Below are 23,736 nucleotides of genomic sequence, written 5' to 3'. Positions count from 1 at the left end.
CCCAATAAATGAAGGCGCTAAGTAACTATTAACCAACAAGGTAAATTTCGCAAAGAAGTTTAAAGTTACCCTTGGCAGTGAGGGCAAAAAGACCGATTTCACGCTTTACCGACAGCTAAGAGGTATCACTATTAAGTGGTACACCTACGGCTCACGAACGTCAGAGGGAATTGGTATAGGAGTCGCAGCACCGCGCACCAAACTCTATACCTTTGAAACGTTTTCCGAGTATTTTTCAAGCACAGGCCATTGCAATAAGGAAGTCGGTATATAAAGCAACTAGCGCAGCGGGAGTATCACCATACTCAGCAATTGCCAAGCGACACTTAAAGCGATCTCCTCTGTCACAACGACTAACATATGCCCAGCACATTGCTAAATTCCAGTATACTACTGGGTGCTATTGAGGCGATGTGATCCCTATTCAGATACATGGATCCAAAGGCATTGATCCTGCATCCGCAGACTGATACTGATTTGATGAACTTTGAAATCTAGTGAGGCTGTAACCACCCATTGGTAACATTACCTGGCGCTTGCTTTGGATTTGCTGGCAATACTTCTCCGTGCCCCCACTTTCCTCCTTGCGGAGCAGCTCCTTTATGGTATTTATGTATCTAATGTTCGCTTTGGCCTGTACTAAATTGCTAAAGTTTATTCTTTAATATCTGGAAATATTACAGTTTGATTACAGTTTTCTCTAGTTTGATTGGCCTTCTATATTTATTAATGATAACACAAATATCGCAAAATCCCAAAAATCCCAAATCAATCTGGTTTGCTAACATTCATTATTTTTTAGGCTCGTGCTGGATTTCGATACAACAATCGATATTATTATATAAAGCGGCGTAGAGAAAGCACTATTGATTATAATTGAAATTTTTAATGGTAAATAGAGGAAATTTGAAATTTGATCAAATATCGAAAAGTAAATATCGAAAACCGCTGGCCTGATTATTAAAAATAATTGACGATAACTTTTGATATTTCATAAAGAAGCAATACTAATCCAATTAGCAATATGTTTAAATAAAATAAGTATTTTTTCCAAAATCGATTAAAAGTTATCGATTAAATATATCGATAAAACATATCGGTGAAATAAAAAAATTATAGTGTCCTTTTTATCATCTCCCTAATGTCCATCATTTGCGAAATAAATAGCATATCGATACATATTACCGATATAAAAATCGACTAACTGGCAGCTATTATATAATTCTTTGAAAGAAGCATCATAAACATCAATCATAAATTCTAAACATAATTCTTAGAGTTATTTGTACCGTTAAGCTTGTAAAACCTTGAATGAAACGTGGTAGACCCTATAAAGTATACACACATGTAAACGATTAACGTGACGAGCTAAGTCGATTTAGACTTGTCCGAGCATATGAGTCACTCAGTTTTCGAGATATTGATCTGAAATTTTGTACACGTCTATTATTTTATAAGAAACTGCTCATTTGTCGAAACCGCCAATATCGGATCACTATAACTTAGAGTTATCATACAAACTGGTGGATCGGAATTAAGTTCCTGTATGGAAAACTTTTAAATTTGTGAAGCAGCAACCGAAGTTAGCGCTTTTTTCTTGCTTAATTTCTTTTTATAAACCCATTGGGCACTCTTTTTCTATCTTCATGAAATATGTTCCGAAGTGTGTTGTTATTCAAAAAATGAGTTATGGTTTTCGAAAGAATTATGTAAATTAAAAAATAGAAAATCTCGTGCTTTTAAACTTAAAAAAAAACTGGTTTAGTTGCTGACTATTCAAAATATTCTAAATTGCGTCGACAATTTGCTGAACTTAACAAAATATGTTATAATAATTATATAAACAAAGTAAAAAATATTATTATACGTGTAATCCAAAATTGTTCTATAGTTTCATCAACTCCAAACGCAGGATTTCTAATTTTCCGTCCGCTAGTATGTCCAGTGACAATCACACCATTTCTAATATGTTCGCTGAATTCTTTAGGATCAATTATTCTCCAAAATCTCCAAAAAATGTTCCGTATCAGCACAAGTTATGTCCGATTTCTGTCATTAATGCACCCACCATTTCCGAAGCAGACGTCTTATATCAGTTAATTATGTTAGAACAATCATACAATTATGACCTATATATGATTCCCTCATGCTTACTTAAAGAATGTGCCAATTATATATACCAACCACTAACAAAACTATTTAATTCATCTCTTATGCAAGGCTTCTTTCCATCTATATGGAAAAAGTTTTTTATAATTCCTTTACATAAGAGTGGATTTAGGTCATCTATTGAAAACTATAGGGGAATAGCAAATTTGTCTGCAATGCCTAAACTTTTTGAAGCAATTATAACAGACGACATAACCTTCTGGATCTATCCACTAATTTCTTGTTCTCAGCACGGTTTTCGTAAAGGGAAATCTACAATAACTAATTTGCTTGAATTTGTATCACATGTATCAACGGGCTTTAGGGAGAATAAGAATACTGATGTTATACTCGTATAAGCAGATTTTAGTAAAGCTTTTGATGAAGTAAACCAAGAAAGAATTGAATTTAAATAAACTTGATCTTCTTGATTTTCAACCACTATTTCTAAAATGGTTTGCTTCTTATCTTAGTAATAGAATTCAACAAGTCATATTTAACGATACTTTTTCTGACATAATCAATGTTCCTTCAGGCGTTAATCAAGATAGCCACCTTGGCCCATTTCTATTCTTGTTATTTATTGACATATCATCTGTTGTTAAGTATTCAAGAGTTTTATTATATGCTGACGATGTAAAACTTTTTAAAACATATACTTCAAACAGTGAAAGATGCCAGTTGCAAACAGACTTAAACAACCTAGTTTCTTGGTGTTATAGAAATGCCATGCCATTGAACCTTAAAAAATGTAAAACGATGTACTTTTTACGTAGATCTGTAGACCCTACTTCATACTCAATTTTAACCTTCACGCATCTTCAACGGTTTTTAAAGCTAAAGCCGCTCTTAGTTTTGTTAAACGTTGGTCTAAAGAATTTAGACATCCGCTAACCACAAAAATTCTTTTTACATCTCTGGTCAGGCCTATATTAGAGTATGCTTCTGTGGTTTAGAACCCTAGTTACCAAGTCCATTCGGATAAGTTAGAGTCCGTTCAAAAACAATTTTTACTTTTTGCCTAAATCATTTGCATTGGGATTCCAGTTTAAATCTTCCCTCTTACACTAACCGTTCAAAACTTATAAATCTCCCGACACTCGCTAGTCGTGTGGAGATGCTTGGTATAATATTTCTTGTCAAACTCATGAATGGGTCAGTCTGTAGCCCATCTCTCTTATCTGATATTAATTTTAACGTTCCCGCTCGCTCTACCAGGCACTTTAGATCCTTACTTTTAAAATTTTCTAAAACAAAATTTGAGTTAAACGAACCATTCCGCCGTATATGTCATGATTTCAATTCTCATTCCAGCACATTTGATCTAACAGACTCACTCTTTACCATTAAAAAATTATTTTACCTACTCTTAACTAGTAACATTTAAAAATAATAAACTTTAATCTAATTCTTAATTTTGGCTGTTGAAATTTTTGTTTCTGTAGCTGAGCAGCTTATGTAAGATCGGAATGCTTAAAACTCTCTTGCCTTTTTATGACTCGGCTAATTCCGCTCGTTCGCGGATTGCGCCCCTCGCGTCGGTTGGACGGGAGGGTAATCGTTGGGTATAACTATTATTTCCGATTTTTTTTATTTCTCTCTAAATAAATTTTCGCTTTCTTAATTACAAATTAAACAACTTAGTGCTAATAAGCAATTATTTTCAGCAAAATTAGCTTCTATAAAGTGTTAGCCTTTTGTATTCATATTTTATACTCGTGAGAAAATTGCTGCTTGCCGACTTTTACACATTTCAAGAGAGGCAGCGCGTAGGCTTTCACTTCCGGCGCTTTCAACCGATTCACCTAGCAAGTCAGTTGCTGAATGCCAATTTCGCACCGTTACAATTGCACTACAATTTCGCGTTTGTTATTTTATTTCTCTCCTACTTCTTCTTATCCCCAATCAAGCCGCTTTCGCGAAAGCCATGCATATGTAATTTCCGCTGTCACTTAGCCGTTGCAATTTGTTGAAGGATAATACAATAATTTTTGCTTGATGACTACTCTCGAATTCTTAAAATAGACTTTTAAGCCTATATGCGCGACATGTATGAAAGCCGAGTGCGAACGGAATCCGAAAAAAGGGTGCCAAAGTGCAGGAGAAAATCGTTTATGCACTTTAAACTTTTTACGTGCGCACAAACGCCCAGCACGTTGACATGCATGTGCTTATCCTATCTACATATGTATGTGTGTGCGTGTGTGTATGTTCTCTGTTTTTGTGTGCGTTGCTCGCTTTGCGCTGGTTTCGTTTCCGTTTTCATTTTTGCGAAATTCTCTAAACGGAAATGTGTCACAAATTGCATGGAGCATAGTAATGATGTTACTCATACGCACCCGCGCACCAACTGAGCCCCCGCACAGTGAGTGTGTGGCGCTCATAACTACCGCCATGTGTGCCAGCGGCGGCAACGGCATTGTAGCTGTTCGACATTTGCATTTACGTGCTTGTGTGTGTGTGTGTCAAAGTGCATACAACTGCGTCTGTTATTAACGGGTTCTATGCTCCGCTACACGCGCGCTCTACCACGCCTTCACATACATAACGCGTGTATGTTTCATACTTTCATTTTTTTTTGCAGAATTTTCCATCACTCTGCCGCTTAGTCAATTTCTACAGCTTGAATCCTTAGGCTTAGGCGGCGTTTCACTCCCAGCGCCGCGTTTAAATTCGCTGCCTTCGTGCTCATATTAAACTTTGCACTCTGCTGCGCACTGTAACTACTGCTCAACATGTGCTTGTGTGTGTGCCAACATGACCGCCTGCATATTTGCCTTAGTTACTTCGCCTTTATTATTGCACATAATGGTCGAACAAATTTGGCTCATTTTGGGCCACTTTGTCTGCGCTTTGCCTCGTGAAGGCATCCTACCATATGTGTTCGGGTATATGTTTGTGCATATGTATGTGCCGATATTGATTAGAATTGTAAACTTCTTCTTTATGCATTTTTGGAAAACTTTTTATTGTAGAATTCTACTCGAACTTTTTCTTTTACTTGCCGCGCAAGAGAAATCACTTTTTGGCAAGCAATTTAGGTGCGGTTCTAGAACCTGAACCGTAGTCTAGTCATTAGATCTTATTTCTGCAAACATTAACAAATATGTGTGCTGACTAGACTGCTCTTTAGTAAAAAAAGACATAGTAGGTCCCTGAAGAACTTGTTCATAATCTTATGCATGGTCATTTAGATGTGTTTATTTGATAAATATACCGGATAGGCAACAATGTTCTATTATATTTCTGTTAATATTGAAAATAAAATCTTCCATTATCCGAAAATTTTGTTGATTGTAAAAATAAACATTTCAAACAAATAATATTTCTTTTTATGGAAACCTGTTTTATATATTGGGTCTATAAATATACCAGGTTGTTTAATAAGTTTGGTCGTTTGATAGGAAAAACACAATTTTTCAATATTCAAGATACACTTTATTATTCAGTATAATCTCCCTGCACATTAATGCACTTGCTCCAACGATCCTGCAATCTGTGGTTCTCATCTCTGAAGTGAGAATCCGCAAGGTTTGCAAAATACGCTTCAACAGCCGTTATGACCTCTTCATTTGATGAAAAGCGCTTGCCACGCATACATTTTTTGAGTTCTGGAAAGAAATGAAAGTTGCTGTGGGTCAAGTCTGGTGAATACGTTGGATGCTCCAACAATTCGAACTTTAATTCATGGTTTTTAGCCATTGTCAAAATGCTCTTGTGACACGGCGCATTGTCCTGATGAAAAAGGATTTTTTTCTTCTGTAAACCGGGTCTTTTTTCACGATTTTTTTCCTTTAACTCGTCCAAAAGGTTGCAATAATATTCAGAATTAACTGTTTTACCAGCTTGCAAGTAATCCACAAACAACATTCCTCCCGCATCCCAAAAAACTGTTGCCATAACTCGATTTCCGGATACGAACTCGTTTCGAAGCTGAACAACCAGGTACACACCACTCTTTAGCCTCTTGTTTTGATTCAGGATCATGGTGTTAGATCCAAGTCTCATCCATAGTGATGAATCGACGAACAAAATCCACTTTATCCTTTTTAAAAGGCTCCAAATGTTGCATTCGAATGTGGTTTTGCTCCATTGTTAGCGAATGCGGCACCCATTTTACACACAGCTTTCTAAAACCCGAAATTATACTTAAAATATGGCTCACAGTGCCTAATGAGCTGTGTAGAGCCTCTATTAAATCTCTCTCAGTCAATCGACGATCTTCCAAAACCATATCCTGCATTTTGGATTGATTTCTGGGTTTGATGCTATTTCTGGACGTCTTTCATGTGGATCGTCTTCAAGGCTTGTACGACCACGTTTAAATCCAGCTACCCATCTTTCTACTGTTCTAAAAGGTTGTAGGTTTGTTCACCTCATTATACACTTCTAACATTCGTTCGTGAATTTTTTTGGTGCTACACCTTCCAAAAATAAGAATGTTTTCACTGCACGATATTAATTTTTTTCCATTGTAAAAAATAAATGTCTTGTAAACAAAGAATAAATTGACAGATTGAAATGAAACTTCACTGACGTTCATATGAAGAGTTTACCAACAAAAAAAAAATTTTTTTTTGGCTAGTAGCAACGCCCTCCCTTATCGAACGAAAAAACTTATTGAACAACTTGGTATTCGCGGCTATAACCGTATAACCGGTGTCTATGCTTATAAAGAATATATTCGTTCGGGTTTTTTTTTCTAATTTGAAAGTTTTTTTAAGAAGAAATATGTTCTTCAATAATATTCAGCATATTCATTAGTATTATTCAAAATATTGCACATGCGAAATTATAACATGTTCCCGTCTCTCTTACAATTTGTGAATTCTAGCCCAAAAAACTGTCCTGGCGTGGCGACCAAGAATGAATCAATCAGTCATGTAAATTTTTGATACCGTCTTCTGATGTGAACTGTTTTCCAGTGAGGGCTGTTCTGCATCGACCGGAGCAAATGATAGTTAGAAGGCACAAGGTCCGGGTTATTGGGCGATTAAGGCAAAACTGCCAAGCCAAAATACTCCAAATACTTTTAACCAGCTTTACAATATGAAGCTGGCTGTTTTTCTGAGGAAAAATTATTGCCTTTTGTCTAGCCGTGAATTCCGGACAATTACTCGTTTCAATTTGGTGAATTATTGTAGCAAACGTTCGCCATTAATGGTTTCATCCAGTTTTAGAAGCTCATAATACAGCATATTCTTCTGCCAAATACACCGCATTTCCTTGCCGTCATACATATTCGGCTTTACCGTTGCTTCGTTTGATTGGTCATGTTTTACATATGACTTTTTTCGTTTCGGTTTGTCGTTTGGGACAACAATGGTTCACTTCGTTTTGCACCGTTTAGCTAACATTTCTGTTATGCTTGCTCTTCTTGTGCACAATCCGCATCGAATTTCTCTTCTTCCTCATCAAATTTTTTTTGTGTCTCCGGACGTTTTTCGTCTTTCAGCCAAAATCACCATTTTTAAATCGTGCAAATCACTTTTGGCACGTTTGCTCAGTTAGATCATGTTCACCAGAAACTCTCAACAAAATATGATGACTTTCGGCGGAGGGTTTCTTCATGAAGAAAACACTTTTTCAAATACACAGTTCGATATATTTGTGTGAAAAAACTAATATTGTTTACGTTTCCAATAGATTGCATATTCTGAAAAGTCGTACAAATCGATCGAGGTCCCCTACTTTTTTAAGAGAAAACACAGAAGCTTCAAACTTAATGTGGAATATTTGTTATCGTTTGAAAGAATATTCTTTGGCATTTATTTTTTGAAGATTATCTCTTTCAAATGTTGACTGCGGCTACCACTGAGCTGGTCTATCCGTTGAGTACAATTTCCGATGACTGGTACGATCATTTCGATTGTTAACCGGCGATTGACAGGCGTGATGTTTTGTTCCACGGCATGAATCGAACCGGGATTGTCCTCATAGACTTTAAACTTTACATATCCCCACAGGAAATAGTCTAACTGTGTGATATCACACAATCTTGGTGGCCAATTCAACAGCCCAAAACGTGAAATTATCTGCTCACCGAAGTGTTCTCTCAATAAATCCATCGATTGAGGCGATGTGTGGGAAGTGGCGCCGTCTTGTTGAAACCAAATGTCGCCGAGATCACGAGCTTCAATTTCTGGCATAAAATAGTTGGTTATCATGGCGCGATAACGGTCGCCATAGACGGTTGCGTTCCCATCGTCATCATTTTTGAAGAAATATGGACCGATGATTCCAACTGCCCACAAACCACGCCACTCCGTTGTTTTTTCTGCATGAAATGGCAGCTCTTGAAGGTTGCTCTTCGTCCCAAATGGTGCTAATTTTGCTTGTTTACATACCCACTGAGCCAGAAATAGGTCTCATCGCTGAACAAAAAGTATTTAAGGCATTTTTGAATAGGGTTCTGCTGCCTTTAAATTTCCGTTAACATATCAAGTGCAACAATACGAAATAGACTATTTAAAAGCGACTTATACGCATCTGTTTAGAGCTTCCCTTACAAACACATATACATATGCATATTTGGGTGTGTGTGCTTTTGCACTTAAATATGCTTCCGCAAGCTCGCAAGGCCTTTGCCATTTCTGCCGCTTGAACGGCAAGTTGCCTCTGCTCATAAGTTATCAGTTCACCTAAATAACGCCTTACATCCTCGCGCACACGTACACAAAACGGTTGTGTGTGTGTATGTGATTCGTCAACAAGGACATCGCACGCACGCAACGTATTCATGTCATTCGCAACCTGATTTTCGTGTGCATTCGCCTCGTTTTTGCCGCGTTTGTGCTTCATTTGAGCGCATTTTTGTGTTGCGGGCGGAGGAGTAGGGGGCGGGGGAGATGTTTTAGGTCGTTTTACTAAAAATTTTCATTTTGCGCATTTACTTGTTTTTCAATTTGCACACAACACACGCACGTGCATACATACATACACATATGCAATTTCATACTTGTATTTCCATATACATATGTATGTATTTATCCGTGGATGTATGCATGTATGTATGTATATTTGTTTGTGTGTGTGTGCGTACTGAACGTGTTCTCATTAAATGAAGTGACTTTCGCCTTCTACTTGGCCTTTTTCCTGATGCCTACACTGGCTTGAAAAAACAACGTTATAACAATGATGAATTTTCCACTCACAGACCTCCACGAGCTTCCGCGACCCCCACTCCTCATTTCTAAAAAGTTAATCTGCTGCCATTGTGTATTTCGTTTTCATATTGATTTCTTGCCGCGCTTCTGCTCTACTTATCTACTACATTATTTATCTACATACCGTTATTTGTTATTCTCATCACTTTTTCTCTCTTTCTTTCTCGTTTTACAGTCCCAATTTTTGGATGAACTTTTGCAATTGATCGGCAACGATGATTTCCGTGTCAGAGAAAACGCCGCGCTTTGCCTCTGCCGCTTCATCATGCGAAATGCAAAACACAAGCAACAACAACTATATTCCAACAACCCAACATGCAACTCGTCGAATAAAATTGAAAATTCGGGCGTTGCGCCTTTCGGTTTTGGTTTTGATGTTGCTGCTGGCAATGCCGCGGGCGCTGTGGCGTCTGGTGACGACAAATCGCTCTCGCCGGCCACCTATGAGACTAATTTCAATTTGCTGTGGGATTTTTTCGACTATCGCCTGTTTAGCGGTCTGCCATTGCCGTTACGTAATTTATTCAGAGCCACGTCAACGCCAACATTGCCGGCGACGACAACTGCCACAGAAGTCACAACAGCAGCGGCTGCGTTGTCGCTCCATAGTAACGGTGATTTTTACGGCGCGCTGCCACAACGCCATCGCGCGGAAGAGGAGAAATTGTTGGCCAAAGTTTTGTATCGCATGACAAATAAACTGATGGAGCTCGAGGATAAAAATGCACAGGTGAGTGAGTGTCTGCGTCAGGTGGCTGACGGTTGCCCAGTGGGAAATGCTTTTACGGGAAAGATTCTTCTGATTTTTAGAAAGAAAATTTTTTGCATTAGTTTTTTGCTGCTCGGAGAATTCTTAACAGTGTTCTTATTCATAATTCTCGAGGGTGGGTTAGATTGGAAACTCTGGTTTCAACACCTGACAGTTTTAACCTTTGATCCTTTAACCTTAGATTTAATGTTTCTATAAAAAATTTTAAGAAATATTTTTATAAATTATATATTGAAGCCATCATCAAAATCTTACCTAAGCTTTTCTAACTTTACTTCGAATACCGGTGGCCTCCTCCGAAATTTAACCTAATTTTTTCTTACTTTAATTCCGAAATCCGAAGGCCACCGGAATTGCTCAATTTCTCCCATTCGTTTGTCATACTGTGTTCAGAGAAGCCTTGTTACCTTAAATCAAGTTCTTGTTGCTCAAAGTTGCTGATATGGAACTAGGTCATTACGCCATTTCATAACGGCACGACGTTTGCCGTTTATTGCCAACGCAATGGTTCGGTTTGCGCGACATATCGCGCTCTGCGTCCAATATTCAGTTGATATACTCGCCCACCAAAGTCGGTAATTCGAGCATACCTTCATACCTCGTTTACTTTAGTGCATATTGTGCATCCTTAGAGATGCCGTACCGTGCGCACCGAAGACGTTATTAATGCTGTGAAGCAAGGTATCGATTAAGACCCGATTGAGGCCATCCGCCAACCGGACTTCTTCTTTTTCCATTTTATGGAAGATTTTGCGGAAAGATCTTGGTTTATAGACTTACAAAACCCATCTCGAACAGGAGCGGAAAATGAAGCCGTCACATCATCAAGAAATCACTATTGTGTGCGCTCTATAGGCAGAAGGAGTCATTGGTCCATATTTCTTCAAAAATGAACCCGACCAGAATGCTACAGTCAATGGAGAACGCCAAAGTGCCATGTTTAATGACTTTGTCGTGCCTGAATCGGAAGATTGGTTCCAACAAGACGGCGCTACATGCCATACAGTCAACGAAACAATAAATTGATTGAAGGAAACTTTTGGTAAGCATATTATCACGTCGTGGGTCTGCGGAGTGGTCTTCAAGATCGTGTGATATAATGCTGAACTATTTTTTGTGGCGTTATGTGAAATCGCTTATCTACGCAGATAAGCCCAAGATGATTGACGCCGTAGAAGAGAATATTCGGCGCGTTATTGCTAACACACCATCAATTGCTGCAAAAAGTGGTTGGAAATTGGGCATCTCGGCTAGAATTTATTCGAGCCAGCAGCGGAGGTCCCTTGCCCGAAAGCCCTTTTTGAAATTGCAAACTCTTATTTTTGTATTAAAGCTTTATCTAAAAAAACACCCTTTGTAATATTATAATACCGTTTTAAAAGGAGTAATGGATCCTTTTTCCTTTTCACTAACTTCAAAATATCCGCGAATAAAATTAACTTCCGTTCATAGTTAGTACACTTCGATCTGCATGAAGTTCTGTGCCCACATTTTTACTATAGATTTGCTAAATTTAACAGTATCTGTGTAACCGAATCAATTATGGTTCATGGAAGTCCGCTGGTTTAAAAAGCGGAGATAACCTAACGTCAGGTTTCTAAAGTTTACCCGAGAATATACATAAGTTGGCCACCAAAAACCTGCAATAATTTTATATCAGAAGTTCAAGAGCATTGTTTTCGTTGTGAGATCATTAGGTCAATATTACTGAGGTCACTGGTAATAGCACAGCTTTCCAATAGCTAGGAAACTTAATTGAAAAAATATGGATGGTTGACCTTGATAGCTAAAACACGTTCCCACCTTTTTGAGAATTTGTGGATTTCAATTGAAAACCTGCGCCAGTTTAGCGTCCAAGAATGAATGAATCCAGTGAGGGCGTTCTGCACCGACCGGCCCAAATGGTCTATAAAACAGATGACATAAAATTTTCAAATCGCTTTTCAAATAGTTATTAAGCAGTCTTCCAAACATGAGGCCGAACGTTATTGTCTTGCAATGAATTTGCTTCCTTGCTGTATCCAGCTGGGTTTAAGCCTTTTGAAATGGCTGCTTGAGTGACCCCTAAAGATTATGTGTCTACTTTATTTTAAAATGTTTTTGGCCGCTCAGGACATGCTTCGTCTTAAAATGTAATACAGTCCTCTAAACATTTTTCTTAAGCACTTTTTGGGATGGCCTGCAGCGCCGTCAGCGAATTTTGTTTTATCTCTTCGATCGACTGAGCGGTAATTTCAGTTTGGGTAACAAGAAAAATCGCACGTAGCTAAATCTGGTGCATACGGTGGTAAGTCGATGGCATTAATTGAGGTTTTGGCTTAAAATTCGGTCACAATCGTGGCTCGACACGATGGTGCAATATTATCGTGTAAAATCCACGAATTGTTCTACCACAATTCCGACCGTTTTCGACGGATGTTTTCAGGCAAACGCCTCAATGCGGCCAAATATAACTACTTATTGACCATTTGTCCCTCCGAAACAAATTCTTGATGCACCAAACTGCGCAAATCGAAAAAAATAGCCACTCAAACCAGTCGAACGGGCTCGCGAGAGATTTTGTGCTCACTTGCCATCTCTCTAACACTTGCCTGACGGTTTTCAAGCACCATATCCTTCGCTTTTTTTTTATTATTTTCATCAGTTGTAGAGGTCGAGGCATGTGTTCTACGATCTCTCGACCATCTTTGAAGGCCTTGTACCACTCGTAGGCTTATGTTTTTGATAAAACTGAATCACCGTAAGCCTTTTTCAACATTTTCAACGATTCCGCAAATGAAATTTGTTTAGAAATGCAAAATTTGAGACAAATTATTTGTTCGATATTTTTATCCATTGAAAAAATCTCAACGCACTACTCAGGTGCACCGACTAAAGCAGCTGCTTTAAACAAACTGGTTGATAGATCGCGCTCATATTTGGCATTAATGATACTCCAACCAACCTAGCAAACTATATTTTTTTGAAATATCATTTACCCGGGGAATTCAAATTACAATTTATAGACCCAATACAAAATTTCCACATGGGTTCCCTTTTGAAGGGCAATGTTTACATTTCCATCTACCTATAACATAGCTTCGAAGCCATCACTGAAAAAACTCCTAAAATGTAAATATTTAAAAATAGATGAGCGGAGAGCGCCAACATATTATTTTAAAGCACTACACATGGTTCGCATAACTGCTCACTTGATTTATTTTATGTAAAAAATGTTGGCATACGAGTAAAACGGCGCGAACACAACTAAATAATAAATAAATCTAACTTTTTGCGCCACTGAAATGTTTTGCATATTTTGAGGCTACAATTACTGCCGAATTGCTTGCAATTCACACAGTGATTTATCACTTGTCCATACACACTTGACCGCTTGTAAATAAAATAATGCAACTAAATAAATTCAACATAAAGTTTATAACTGTAAAAACACCTTGGTGTATAATAGAATGTAAAATTGCTTAAATTCCAAAAGCGCCAAAAGTTATGCAACGATTTTCGAAATAATTTGTTAAATTTCATTTAGTTCCGCGCGCACTCTCTGTCTATGTTATGCTATGCTGCTTGCGTCGTCTAAATATTTAATAGAATTTGCGAGTACCCTAAGCATTCCCATACGCATACTCATACTCATTCTCCTATTTGTAGTCACACTCCAATGCCCGCCGCTCAATTTCTCCAATTCTATATTTACTTACATGCAAACCAACGAATCGATCTGCACTTTGGCGCTCAACAGTTCGGCATAATTTACACATTGAAAATGTTGCTGCAAGATTTTAATTTCATTGATTACCAGCGTGCATGGACGGAATTTAATTTCATTGAAATCTGCCAGAGATTCTCCTACCACAATTATGCCACGGCCGTGGACTTGGCTTGCCAGAATGATTTGATTGATGTTACCGGCAAACTAATGGCAGGTAAGTGCTGCAATTTCACCAAAAACAAATATAAATACAAATACATACATATTTATTTATATATACATATACATGTATGTATATAGATAGATGCCTATGTATGCTAAGCAAACCCAAATGCGTGTTAGTGAAGATTAGTAACTGTCAGACGCAACTGCCAAGATTACGTTCTTGGCTGATGTGTGCGTGTGTGCGTGTATGTGTTTAGTCTAAATTTACATACACATACATAGTGTATGTAAGATGTTAGCTCTCGTATACATCTATTATGCATGCGAGATATGCTTAGGTTAATGCTTATAGCAGCAATATTTGGCAGCTGGCTTTCTTGCTGCCAACATCCTTCATTGATTTGCGTCAAAATGTACATACGTTAGCAATGGTTGCAAGCAGTCAATTTGTCAGGCTGTCAATGAGTAGGTCACCACGTGCAATCTTCAAACCCTGTCAAAAAAGGCGTTAAGTTCGATATAAGTTTCCGATTAGTCGCTGAGACGGATGCGACTAATGGCATGTTTGATCCCTTTATATGGATCTCTTTGTTTTACCGTACTCTAAGGAGAGACTACCACCACTTGTGCTTGCTATTCGTAGAATAGTTGAACATTTCTAGGGTACATTTTCTTTACGTGTTCAAGAACCGCCCGAAGCAATGAAAAAATTAGCAAGTGTTGCTGAAGACCACAATTTGACGATGCCCAAGTTGTTCTTAAGAATTGGGACTGTCTCAAGGCAGAACCTGGCGCATTTTGGGAAATAATTTCCGCTTGCATTTGTATAAAATTGTTCTCACTTCAGAACTGGAGCCAATGGACCACTCTAGACAACGTGAATTTGCTGATTTTGCCTTGGAACAACGTGAAAACGATAACAGTTTTTTTAAGAAAATCGCCTTCAATGAGGCAGACTTTCATTGGAGTGGTGCGGTAAATATACAAAACTGTCGATTCTGGTGCGAAGAACATTCACAAATTATTTACGAACAACCATTACATTCACCTAAATTCATAGTTCGGTGTGGTTTTTGGTCTGGTGGAATCATCAGTCCGTATTTCTTTCGTAATGAAACTGGTGACACCTTTACTGTGATTGGAGAGCGGTATAAAACGATAATAACCAACCTTTTATGGCCGCAATTGAAAGAAGTTGATCTTGACAACATGTGGTTTCCACAAGACGAGACTACGTGCCACACAGCACGTGCAACAACCGAATTAGAGAGGAAAGTTTGGAGATTCGTTTATTTCAAGGAATTGTGACATTGAATGACCACCAAGAAGTTGTGATTTAACACCATTAGACTACTTTTTGTGGTGTTATTTGAAGTCAATGGTCTTCAAATCAATAAACCAGACTCTTTTCAAAGTTTAGAAGTCCCTATTATGTGCTATTCATGACATGCAGCTTAATTTAATGGAAAAAGTACTCGACAATTGGGTTCATCGAATTCTTTCCTGCAAAAAAGGTTACAGCAAATTTCAAATTTAAGGGGGAATGCTTATTATCATACTAAAGAACATTCTTTGGCATTTATTCTTTGAAGTTTATCTCTATCAAATGTTGGACGCGGCTACGTGTCAGATGGTCCGTCTGTTGAGTCCAATTTTCGATGACTCATTCGAGCATTTAGTCTGTTAACTGCCGAATGACAGGCGTGGTGTTTTGCTCCAAGGCCTGAATCGAAGTGGGGTTATCCGTATAGACTTCAGACTTTACATAACTCCTCAGGTAAAAGTCAAACGATGATTCCACTGGCCTACAAAACATACCAAACAGTTGTTTTTTCAGTATGAAATGTCTGCTCTTGAATCTCTTCAGGTTGCTTTTCCTCCGATATGCGGCAATTTTGCTTGTTTACATACGAATTGAGCCAGAAAAGAGCTTCATCTCTGAACAAAATTTGGCTCGAAAACGTCGGATCTTTTTGGAACTATTCGAGAGTGCATAGAGCGAAGCGTTGTCCCTACGTAAGTCCGAGTTTTTGCGAACGACGCCGAATCGACTCTCCACAGTCTTTGTGTACACTCTCAGCAACGGCTGCTGTATTTTCTTCACTGCGTGTTGGATGTGGTCTATTCGGTCGAATATTATCCAATAATGAATGCTGGGTCTCAGGATCGGTGATGGTGTTTCGAATAATAAGTTTAGTAGGCCGATTATGTTGATCATAAATTGAACTTGAATTCTCGTAATAAAGTTGAACGTTTTGTAAACGTTGTCCAGACGTAAGTCTTTCCATGATGCAATATATAACAATATTGAACAAAAGTAACATGACAGCTTGACGCGACTTACCTGTGTTCTGTCAAAAAAAGGCTAATGCAAAAAGTACTTTCACTTAGATCACCATCTATGTTTTGAGAAGAAAGCAGGGCTTAAATATAGTGAGCAAAGTTGTGGCGAACTGGACGTCATGAAAGATGCCATGCAAAATCTATAACTTTGCTTCCGCCGTTTTCCAATAGATGTCTCTAAGGTCAAGCACTGGTCGATTAAATCGTTTTATATCGATCTTGGACATTTGTGTCAACACGAACTCAACAAAATATTTGTAGAGATCTGTTTGCATCCCAAACTTAGTCTCAACTGAAAATGTCACTTTTTGAGCCGAATTCTCGACATATGCGGGAAGTTTTGCTTTTCTTTTTTAATTCCAAGAAAAGTGCGGCTGAGGCTCATCGAATGCTTTCAGATACGTACGGTGAGGCTGTCCTAAGTGAAAGTACATGTCGCGAATGGTTTCAACGTTTTAAGAATGGTGATTATGAAGACCGGCATGGTGGGGGAAAGGAGGAAAGATGCTGAATTGAAAGCATTACTCGACCAAGATGCGTTTTAAACCCAAGAGGAATTGGCCGAATCGTTGCAAGTGACACAGCAAGCCGTATCAAAACGCCTCAAAGTCATGGGGATGATTCAGAAACAAGGAAACTGGGTTCCTTACGACTTGAAACCAAGGGATGTCGAACGGCGCTTCCTTGCATGTGAACAGCTGCTTCAAAGGCACAACCGAAAGAGATTTTTATATCGCATTGTAACTGGCGATGAAAAATGGGTCGACTACGATAATCCTAAGCGAAGAAAGTCATGGAGAAAGCCTGGACTTGCCTCCACGTCGACGGCAAAACCGAACATTCACGGCGCCAAGGTCATGCTCTGCATTTGGTTGGACCAGCTGAGGGTGATATATTATAAGCTGCTAAAGCTAAGTGAAACCATCACAGGAGATCGATACCGAACGCAATTGATGCGCTTGAGCCCAGCACTAAAAGAAAAACGGCCACAGTACGAGGAAAGACACGATAAAGTCTTTCTCCAGCATGACAATGCTCGGCCTCACATCGCAAAGGTGGTCAAAAAATATTTGGAGACACTGAAATGGGAGATCTTACCCCACCCGCCGTATTCTCCAGACGTTGCGCCATCTGACTACCACTTGTTCCGATCGATGGCACACGGTTAGCTAACGAGCACTTCAGTTCTTATGAAGAAGTCAAAAATTAGATTGATACTTGGATCAACTCGAAAGATGAGGAGATCTTTTGTCACGGAATACGCGTGCTGCCAGAAAGATGGTCAAAAGTAGAAGCTAGCGACGGCCAATATTTTGAATAACATTTTTATACTCTCGCAACAATGTTGCTAACGAGAGTATTATAGTTTTGTTCACATAACGGTTGTTTGTAAGTCCTAAAACTAAAAGAGTCAGATATAGGGTTATATATACCAAAGTGATCAGGGTGACGAGTAGAGTCGAAATCCGGATGTCTGTCTGTCCGTCTGTCCGTCCGTGCAAGCTGTAACTTGAGTAAAAATTGAGATATGATGAAACTCGTTACACGTATTCCTTTGCTCGATAAGAAGGTTAAGTTCGAAGATGGGCAAAATCGGCCCACTGCCACGCCCACAAAATGGCGGAAACCGAAAACCTATAAAGTGTCATAACTAAGCCATAAATAAAGATATTAAACTATGAAATTTGGCACAAAGGATCGCATTAGGGAGGGGCATATTTGGACGCAATTTTTGGAAAAGTGGGCGTGGCCCCGCCGCCCACTACTAATGTTTTTGTGCACATATCTCGGAAACTACTATAGCTATGTCAACCAAACTCTACACAGTCGTTTTCTTCAGGCATTTCCATATACAGTTCAAAAATGGAAGAAATCGGATAATAACCACGCCCACCTCCCATACAAAGGCTATGTTTGTACTAACAAAAAACGTCAGAAACACTAAATTTTACGGAAGAAATTGCAGAAGGAAGCTGCACCCAGGCTTCTTTTAAAAATTGAAAATGGGCGTGGCGCCGCCCACTTATGGACCAAGAACCATATCTCAGGAGCTACTCGACCGATTTCAATGAAATTCGGTATATAATATTTTCTTAACACCCTGATGACATGTGCACGAAATATGGGTGAAATCGGTTCACAACCCACGCCTTCAACTTCCAATATAAAGCTATTTTGAATTCCATCTGATGCCTTCTCTGTATAATACAGTATAAACATTAGGAACCAATGATGATAGCGGAATAAAACTTTACAAAAATACGGTATTTGAAAAATATGTAAATGACGTATAATGAAATCTCGATTATCACTTTACCATGCGAGAGTATAAAATGTTCGGTGACACCCGAACTTAGCCCTTCCTTACTTGTTGTAACCGGTTTTATACAATAAAGCCTTAAATTTACAAAAAAAAAAACGGCGGAAGAAAAGTTGTAGACCAATATTATTAATCGAATTAGATTTGAGCACACCATTCAGTTGGTCATAATTATTTAATAATTAATTTCTGGGAATATAGACATTTGTAATTTTAAAATTCGTTCATTTTATTTCACTAGTTTAGTGAATATTAAATATTATTTTAATTAAGAAATTTTTAAAAATCAAAAAAATTTAAAAAAAATCAGTTGGCCAAAATTGTATGAAGTCATTTAGAGAAAAAACGTTCAAAGCAAAGAGTCTCAGTTTTAATTAGCGTTACTAAAATAAATTGAAAACAATGAAAATGTAAAATATGAAAACCTTTATTGAAATTGATTATATTATAAGCACATTAAATATACATGTTCAAGTTCGAACAAATCATTTAACGTGAATTGCAAAGAAAAAGCAATTAAAGCCACCGTTAATGCATGTTTTATAAACAGATGTGCTGTTGCAATATTTTCACTTGCAGTGACCTGTAGTCAAATGGGATCAAGTCGCCCATTAATGGTTCCACGAAGTGAATTGATACGCTAAACGAATCGGTTTTTTATGTTTGTGTATAAGTTGGTGTATATGTATGTAGAACAATTTAATTGGTGATATATTACGCAAATGAAACGAAAATTAAATAAGTCCATACATAATTTTAAGTAAAGTGAGAGGCAAACGTATGCATATAATATAAAATAAAACAAGTAAGGAAGGGCTAAGTTCGGGTGTCACCGAACATTTTATACTCTCGCATGATAAAGTGATAATCGAGATTTCATTATCCGTCATTTACATATTTTTCAAATACCGTATTTGTGTAAAGTTTGATTCCGCTATCATCATTGGTTCCTAATGTATATATTATACAAAGAAGGCATCAGATGGAATTCAAAATAGCGTTATATTGGAAGAAGGCGTGGTTGTGAACCGATTTCACCCATATTTCGGACATGTCATTAGGGTGTTAAGAAAATATTATATACCGAATTTCATTGAAATCGGTCTAGTAGTTCCTGAGATATGGTTTTTGTCCGTAAGTGGGCGACGCCACGCCCATTTTCAATTTTTAAAAAGCCTGGGTGCAGCTTCCTTCTGCCATTTCTTCCGTAAAATTTAGTGTTTCTGACGTTTTTGTTAGTCGGTTAACGCACTTTTAGTGATTTTCAACATAACCTTTGTATGGGAGGTGGGCGTGGTTATTATCCGATTTCTTCCATTTTTGAACTGTATATGGAAATGCCTGAAGGAAACGACTCTATAGAGTTTGGTTGACATAGCTATAGTAGTTTCCGAGATATGTACAAAAAACTTAGTAGGGGCGGGGCCACGACCACTTTTCCAAAAAAATTACGTCCAAATATGCCCCTCCCTAATGCGATCCTTTGTGCCAAATTTCACTTTAATATCTTTATTTATGGCTTAGTTATGACACTTTATATGTTTTCGGTTTTCGCCATTTTGTGGGCGTGGCAGTGGGCCGATTTTTCCCATCTTCGAACTTAACCTTCTTATGGAGCCAAGAAATACGTGTATCAAGTTTCATCATGATATCTCAATTTTTTCTCAAGTTACAGCTTGCACGGACGGACGGACAGACAGACAGACATCCGGATTTCAACTCTACTCGTCACCCTGATCACTTTGGTATATATAATCCTATATCTGACTCTTTTAGTTTTAGGACTTACAAACAACCGTTATGTGAACAAAACTATAATACTCTCGTTAGCAACTTTGTTGCGAGAGTATAAAAAACAACGTTAACTTCGGCTGCATCATACCCTCCACAGGTGCTTTTCTGATAGCAACTTTATGTATATCTAAATCTGAAAACGTAATAATACTCAAATAATATTCCTTGTTGACAGTTTGGGCGATCGAAAACAATTCGGAGTGCACCACAACTCGATAAACGAGAAACTGTCAACTGTCAGCCTTGATTTTTGAACTGCTTTGTCGTTGTTTTTCGTGTAACCTTCGGCTTTGTTTCCGTGTCGTAAGCATAGATCCAAGACGTATCGTCAGCTCTATAATACGTTTCATGCCATTCTTCTAGAGCGGTAAGCATTTGTTCACAGACGTTAACGGCGACGCTGGTGTTCGAAAAAATTTATTGCTTTTGGTACCAATCGTGCTTTCACTTTTCTTACGTCCAATTTACCTTTCAAAATCGGTTTCACTGGTCCTTCCAAAATTCCAACGATGCCATTTCGTTTTCTGACTGTTAATCGTCGATTCTCAAGCACCGATTTCTTTATTTTATTGACGTGTTGATCATCAGTTGATGTTAAGGTTCGTGCTGGACGTGGTTAGACGTCAACGCGTTCTCGAACCTCTTTGAATAATTTGTACCAACCAAAAAATCAAAAACACTTGCTCGCGACAAAAAATTATCACCAAGGTTCTGAACGTTTCGGCACCAGAAATTTGATTCCGCACACAAAATTTAGTGGAACTTCTTTGTTGAGTAATTTTAGTCATCGTGAAAGTCGCCGAATGCACTTTATGTACTTCAGAAAGACACGCGCATACTAAATACTAATGATTACTTTAATGTGATATTTGACACAGATGTCACTGACAGTCATACCAACCTTGAAAAAAATATTTTAACGAGTGGACATCGTCTAGTTTCTCACATGTTCTTCTAAATATTAAAACTCAGATCCAAGCTTTGTGCGATTTATGCTTGGTCCCTCAAATATTACGAAAAAACTCAAGTGTCAAGGGAGGAATGCCACACAAGCCAGGAATGAAATTCGTAAAGTTTACGAAGACGATGCTGTATCAGCTCGTGTAGCACAAGAATGGTTCGCTCGCTACCATTCTGGAAATTTTGAAATTTCGATTAAGACTGATGGAATAATGTCTCGCGCGGAAAAATTACAAAAAGTGGTCGACGAAAATGATACATATTTGTTTATTTATGTCTTATTATAATTATAAAAAAGTAAGTTGAAGTTTGATTAGAAATACGAAACTACTTTTTTGACTGCCTAATATTTACAAATTGGAATGTACTTTAATAAGCGGCGATTCATTTCGAAAAAATGTGGATTCGCTTGATCTCGTAGTCGATCTCCGAAAGGACTCCGCAAAAAGTTGTCAAGCTGTGGGGAAGATTTTTCTGCCAAAAAAATAATGACATTGTATTTATTTTGAAAATTCTTTATTTATTCTTCCAAAGCAATTTCATCCCCTTCAAAGTAATCCCCTCGCGATGCATGTCACTTATGCCAACGGATTTTCCAATCTTCGAAACACTGGTTGCAGTCACTTTCCGGGATGGCCTTCAGTTCCGTGTTCGCTGGGGTTTGAATCTCCTCTATCGTATAAAAACGGTGTCCCCGGAGCGGTCTTTTGAGCTTGGTGAACAGCCAGAAGTCGCACGGCGCCAGATCAAGTGAGTACGGTGGTTGCGGAACGATATGGGTTGAGTTTTTAGCGAAATGATTACGAATTTCGAGGGCAGTATGGGATGGTGCATTATCGTGGTGTAAAAACCCAGAAATGTCTTTCCACAATTCCGGCCTTTTTAGGCGGATAGCGTTACACAAACGACGCATAACGTTCAAATAATATTCCTTGTTGACTGTGTGACCGGTTGGAAGGAATTCATAATGCACAACACCACGATAATCGAAGAAAACAGTCAACATGACCTTGATTTTTGAGCGACTTTGGCGCGATTTTTTTGGTCTCGGCTCGTGGTTAGACGTCTCGATATTCGCTCGATTGATCGGTTGTTTCGGGGTCGTAAGCATAGATCCAAGTCTCATCGCCAGTTATAATGCGTTTCATGACACCCTGGTAGTCGGAAAGCATCGTTTCACACACTTCAACGCGACGCCTTTTTTCCAAAAAATTCAATGTTTTCGGTACCAGTCGAGATTTGACGCGCTTGAGGCCCAAAACATCCTTCAAAATGGTATTGGCTGAGCCTTTCGATATGTCAACTTCATCAGCAAGGTCTCTAATTGTTAATCGACGGTTTTCAACACCAAATCTTTGATTTGTTGAACGTGAGCTTCGTCGGTTGAAGTTGAGGTTGATGGTCGCCTTGGTCGCTCTTCGTCTTCGACACGTTCACGGCCGGCTTGGAACTCACTATACCACTTGTACACATTTTTTTAGACATAGCCTCATCACCAAAGGCTTTCTGCACCATCCTCAACGTATCCGCAGCAGAAAATTGATTCCGTAAACAAAATTTAATGCAAATTCTTTGCTCAACAAATTTCGACATCGCAAAAACGAAAAACTCACTTTTAGCAGCTCACAAAACGACACGTATCTCAAACACTAATGAATATTTTGACATGAAATTTGACATAAATGTGACTGACAGTACTACCAACCTAAAAAAAAAAATAATTCTCCAAATCCTTCGACGCGCGCAGTTTAAATTCCAATGTCACATTATTTTTTGGACACAGTAGTATATAAAAAAAAAATTCAACAAAATTGTTACATCAATATATGAATACAGCCAAAGATCGAAGTGTAAGACAATATTTTAGGTTTTGACAAAATGGCGGTTTCCCAAAAACAGTTTTTTTTATGACAAAAAAGTTACACTTCAAGGGGCTATACCAGTGTGACGCATGAAAAATTAGGCGATTTTCGTGAATTTGTACTGGATTGAATGTTTCGACGTTCCATGGACGTAATAAAGTATATTTTTAGCTATATTCACATTTTTTTTTTACAAAAATATTGAAAAATGACGGAGTTATGTGCTGTCTGCGGAAGTGCCGAAAAAAAGTGCCTCAACAGCTGGCATGATTCCGGACGAATGAGTAGCTGAAACAAAAAAATTCAAAATGTTTATTAAACTTAAATATATTTTCTCTACAATGCACTATACCCAGTTTTAATTTGAAGTCGATCGGTCATCGCGATTTCACAGGATATTTTTGAATATATAAACTATCGAAAAAGCAAAACAAAAAAAAAATGTTTGAAAGTGTCACACTGGTATAGCCCCTTAAAGTGTTTTAAAAATCATATTGCAT

General features: G+C 38.1%; 1 protein-coding gene across 2 annotated transcripts in view; it reads left to right on the top strand.

Moving 5' to 3' along the window:
* LOC120772331 overlaps nt 1–23,736 on the top strand; it is a 93,554-nt gene that overhangs the window by 42,380 nt on the left and 27,438 nt on the right. For both annotated transcript variants that reach the window (XM_040100885.1, XM_040100877.1), the window contains 2 exons: nt 9,490–10,044; nt 13,823–14,006. In XM_040100885.1, the coding sequence (XP_039956819.1) occupies nt 9,490–10,044; nt 13,823–14,006 (739 nt within the window). The remainder of the gene's footprint in view (nt 1–9,489; nt 10,045–13,822; nt 14,007–23,736) is intronic.

Source organism: Bactrocera tryoni, chromosome 1, assembly GCF_016617805.1.
Source record: "Bactrocera tryoni isolate S06 chromosome 1, CSIRO_BtryS06_freeze2, whole genome shotgun sequence".
In the NCBI taxonomy this organism is placed as follows: domain Eukaryota; kingdom Metazoa; phylum Arthropoda; class Insecta; order Diptera; family Tephritidae; genus Bactrocera; species Bactrocera tryoni.
This window is presented reverse-complemented; position numbering and strand designations above follow the sequence as displayed.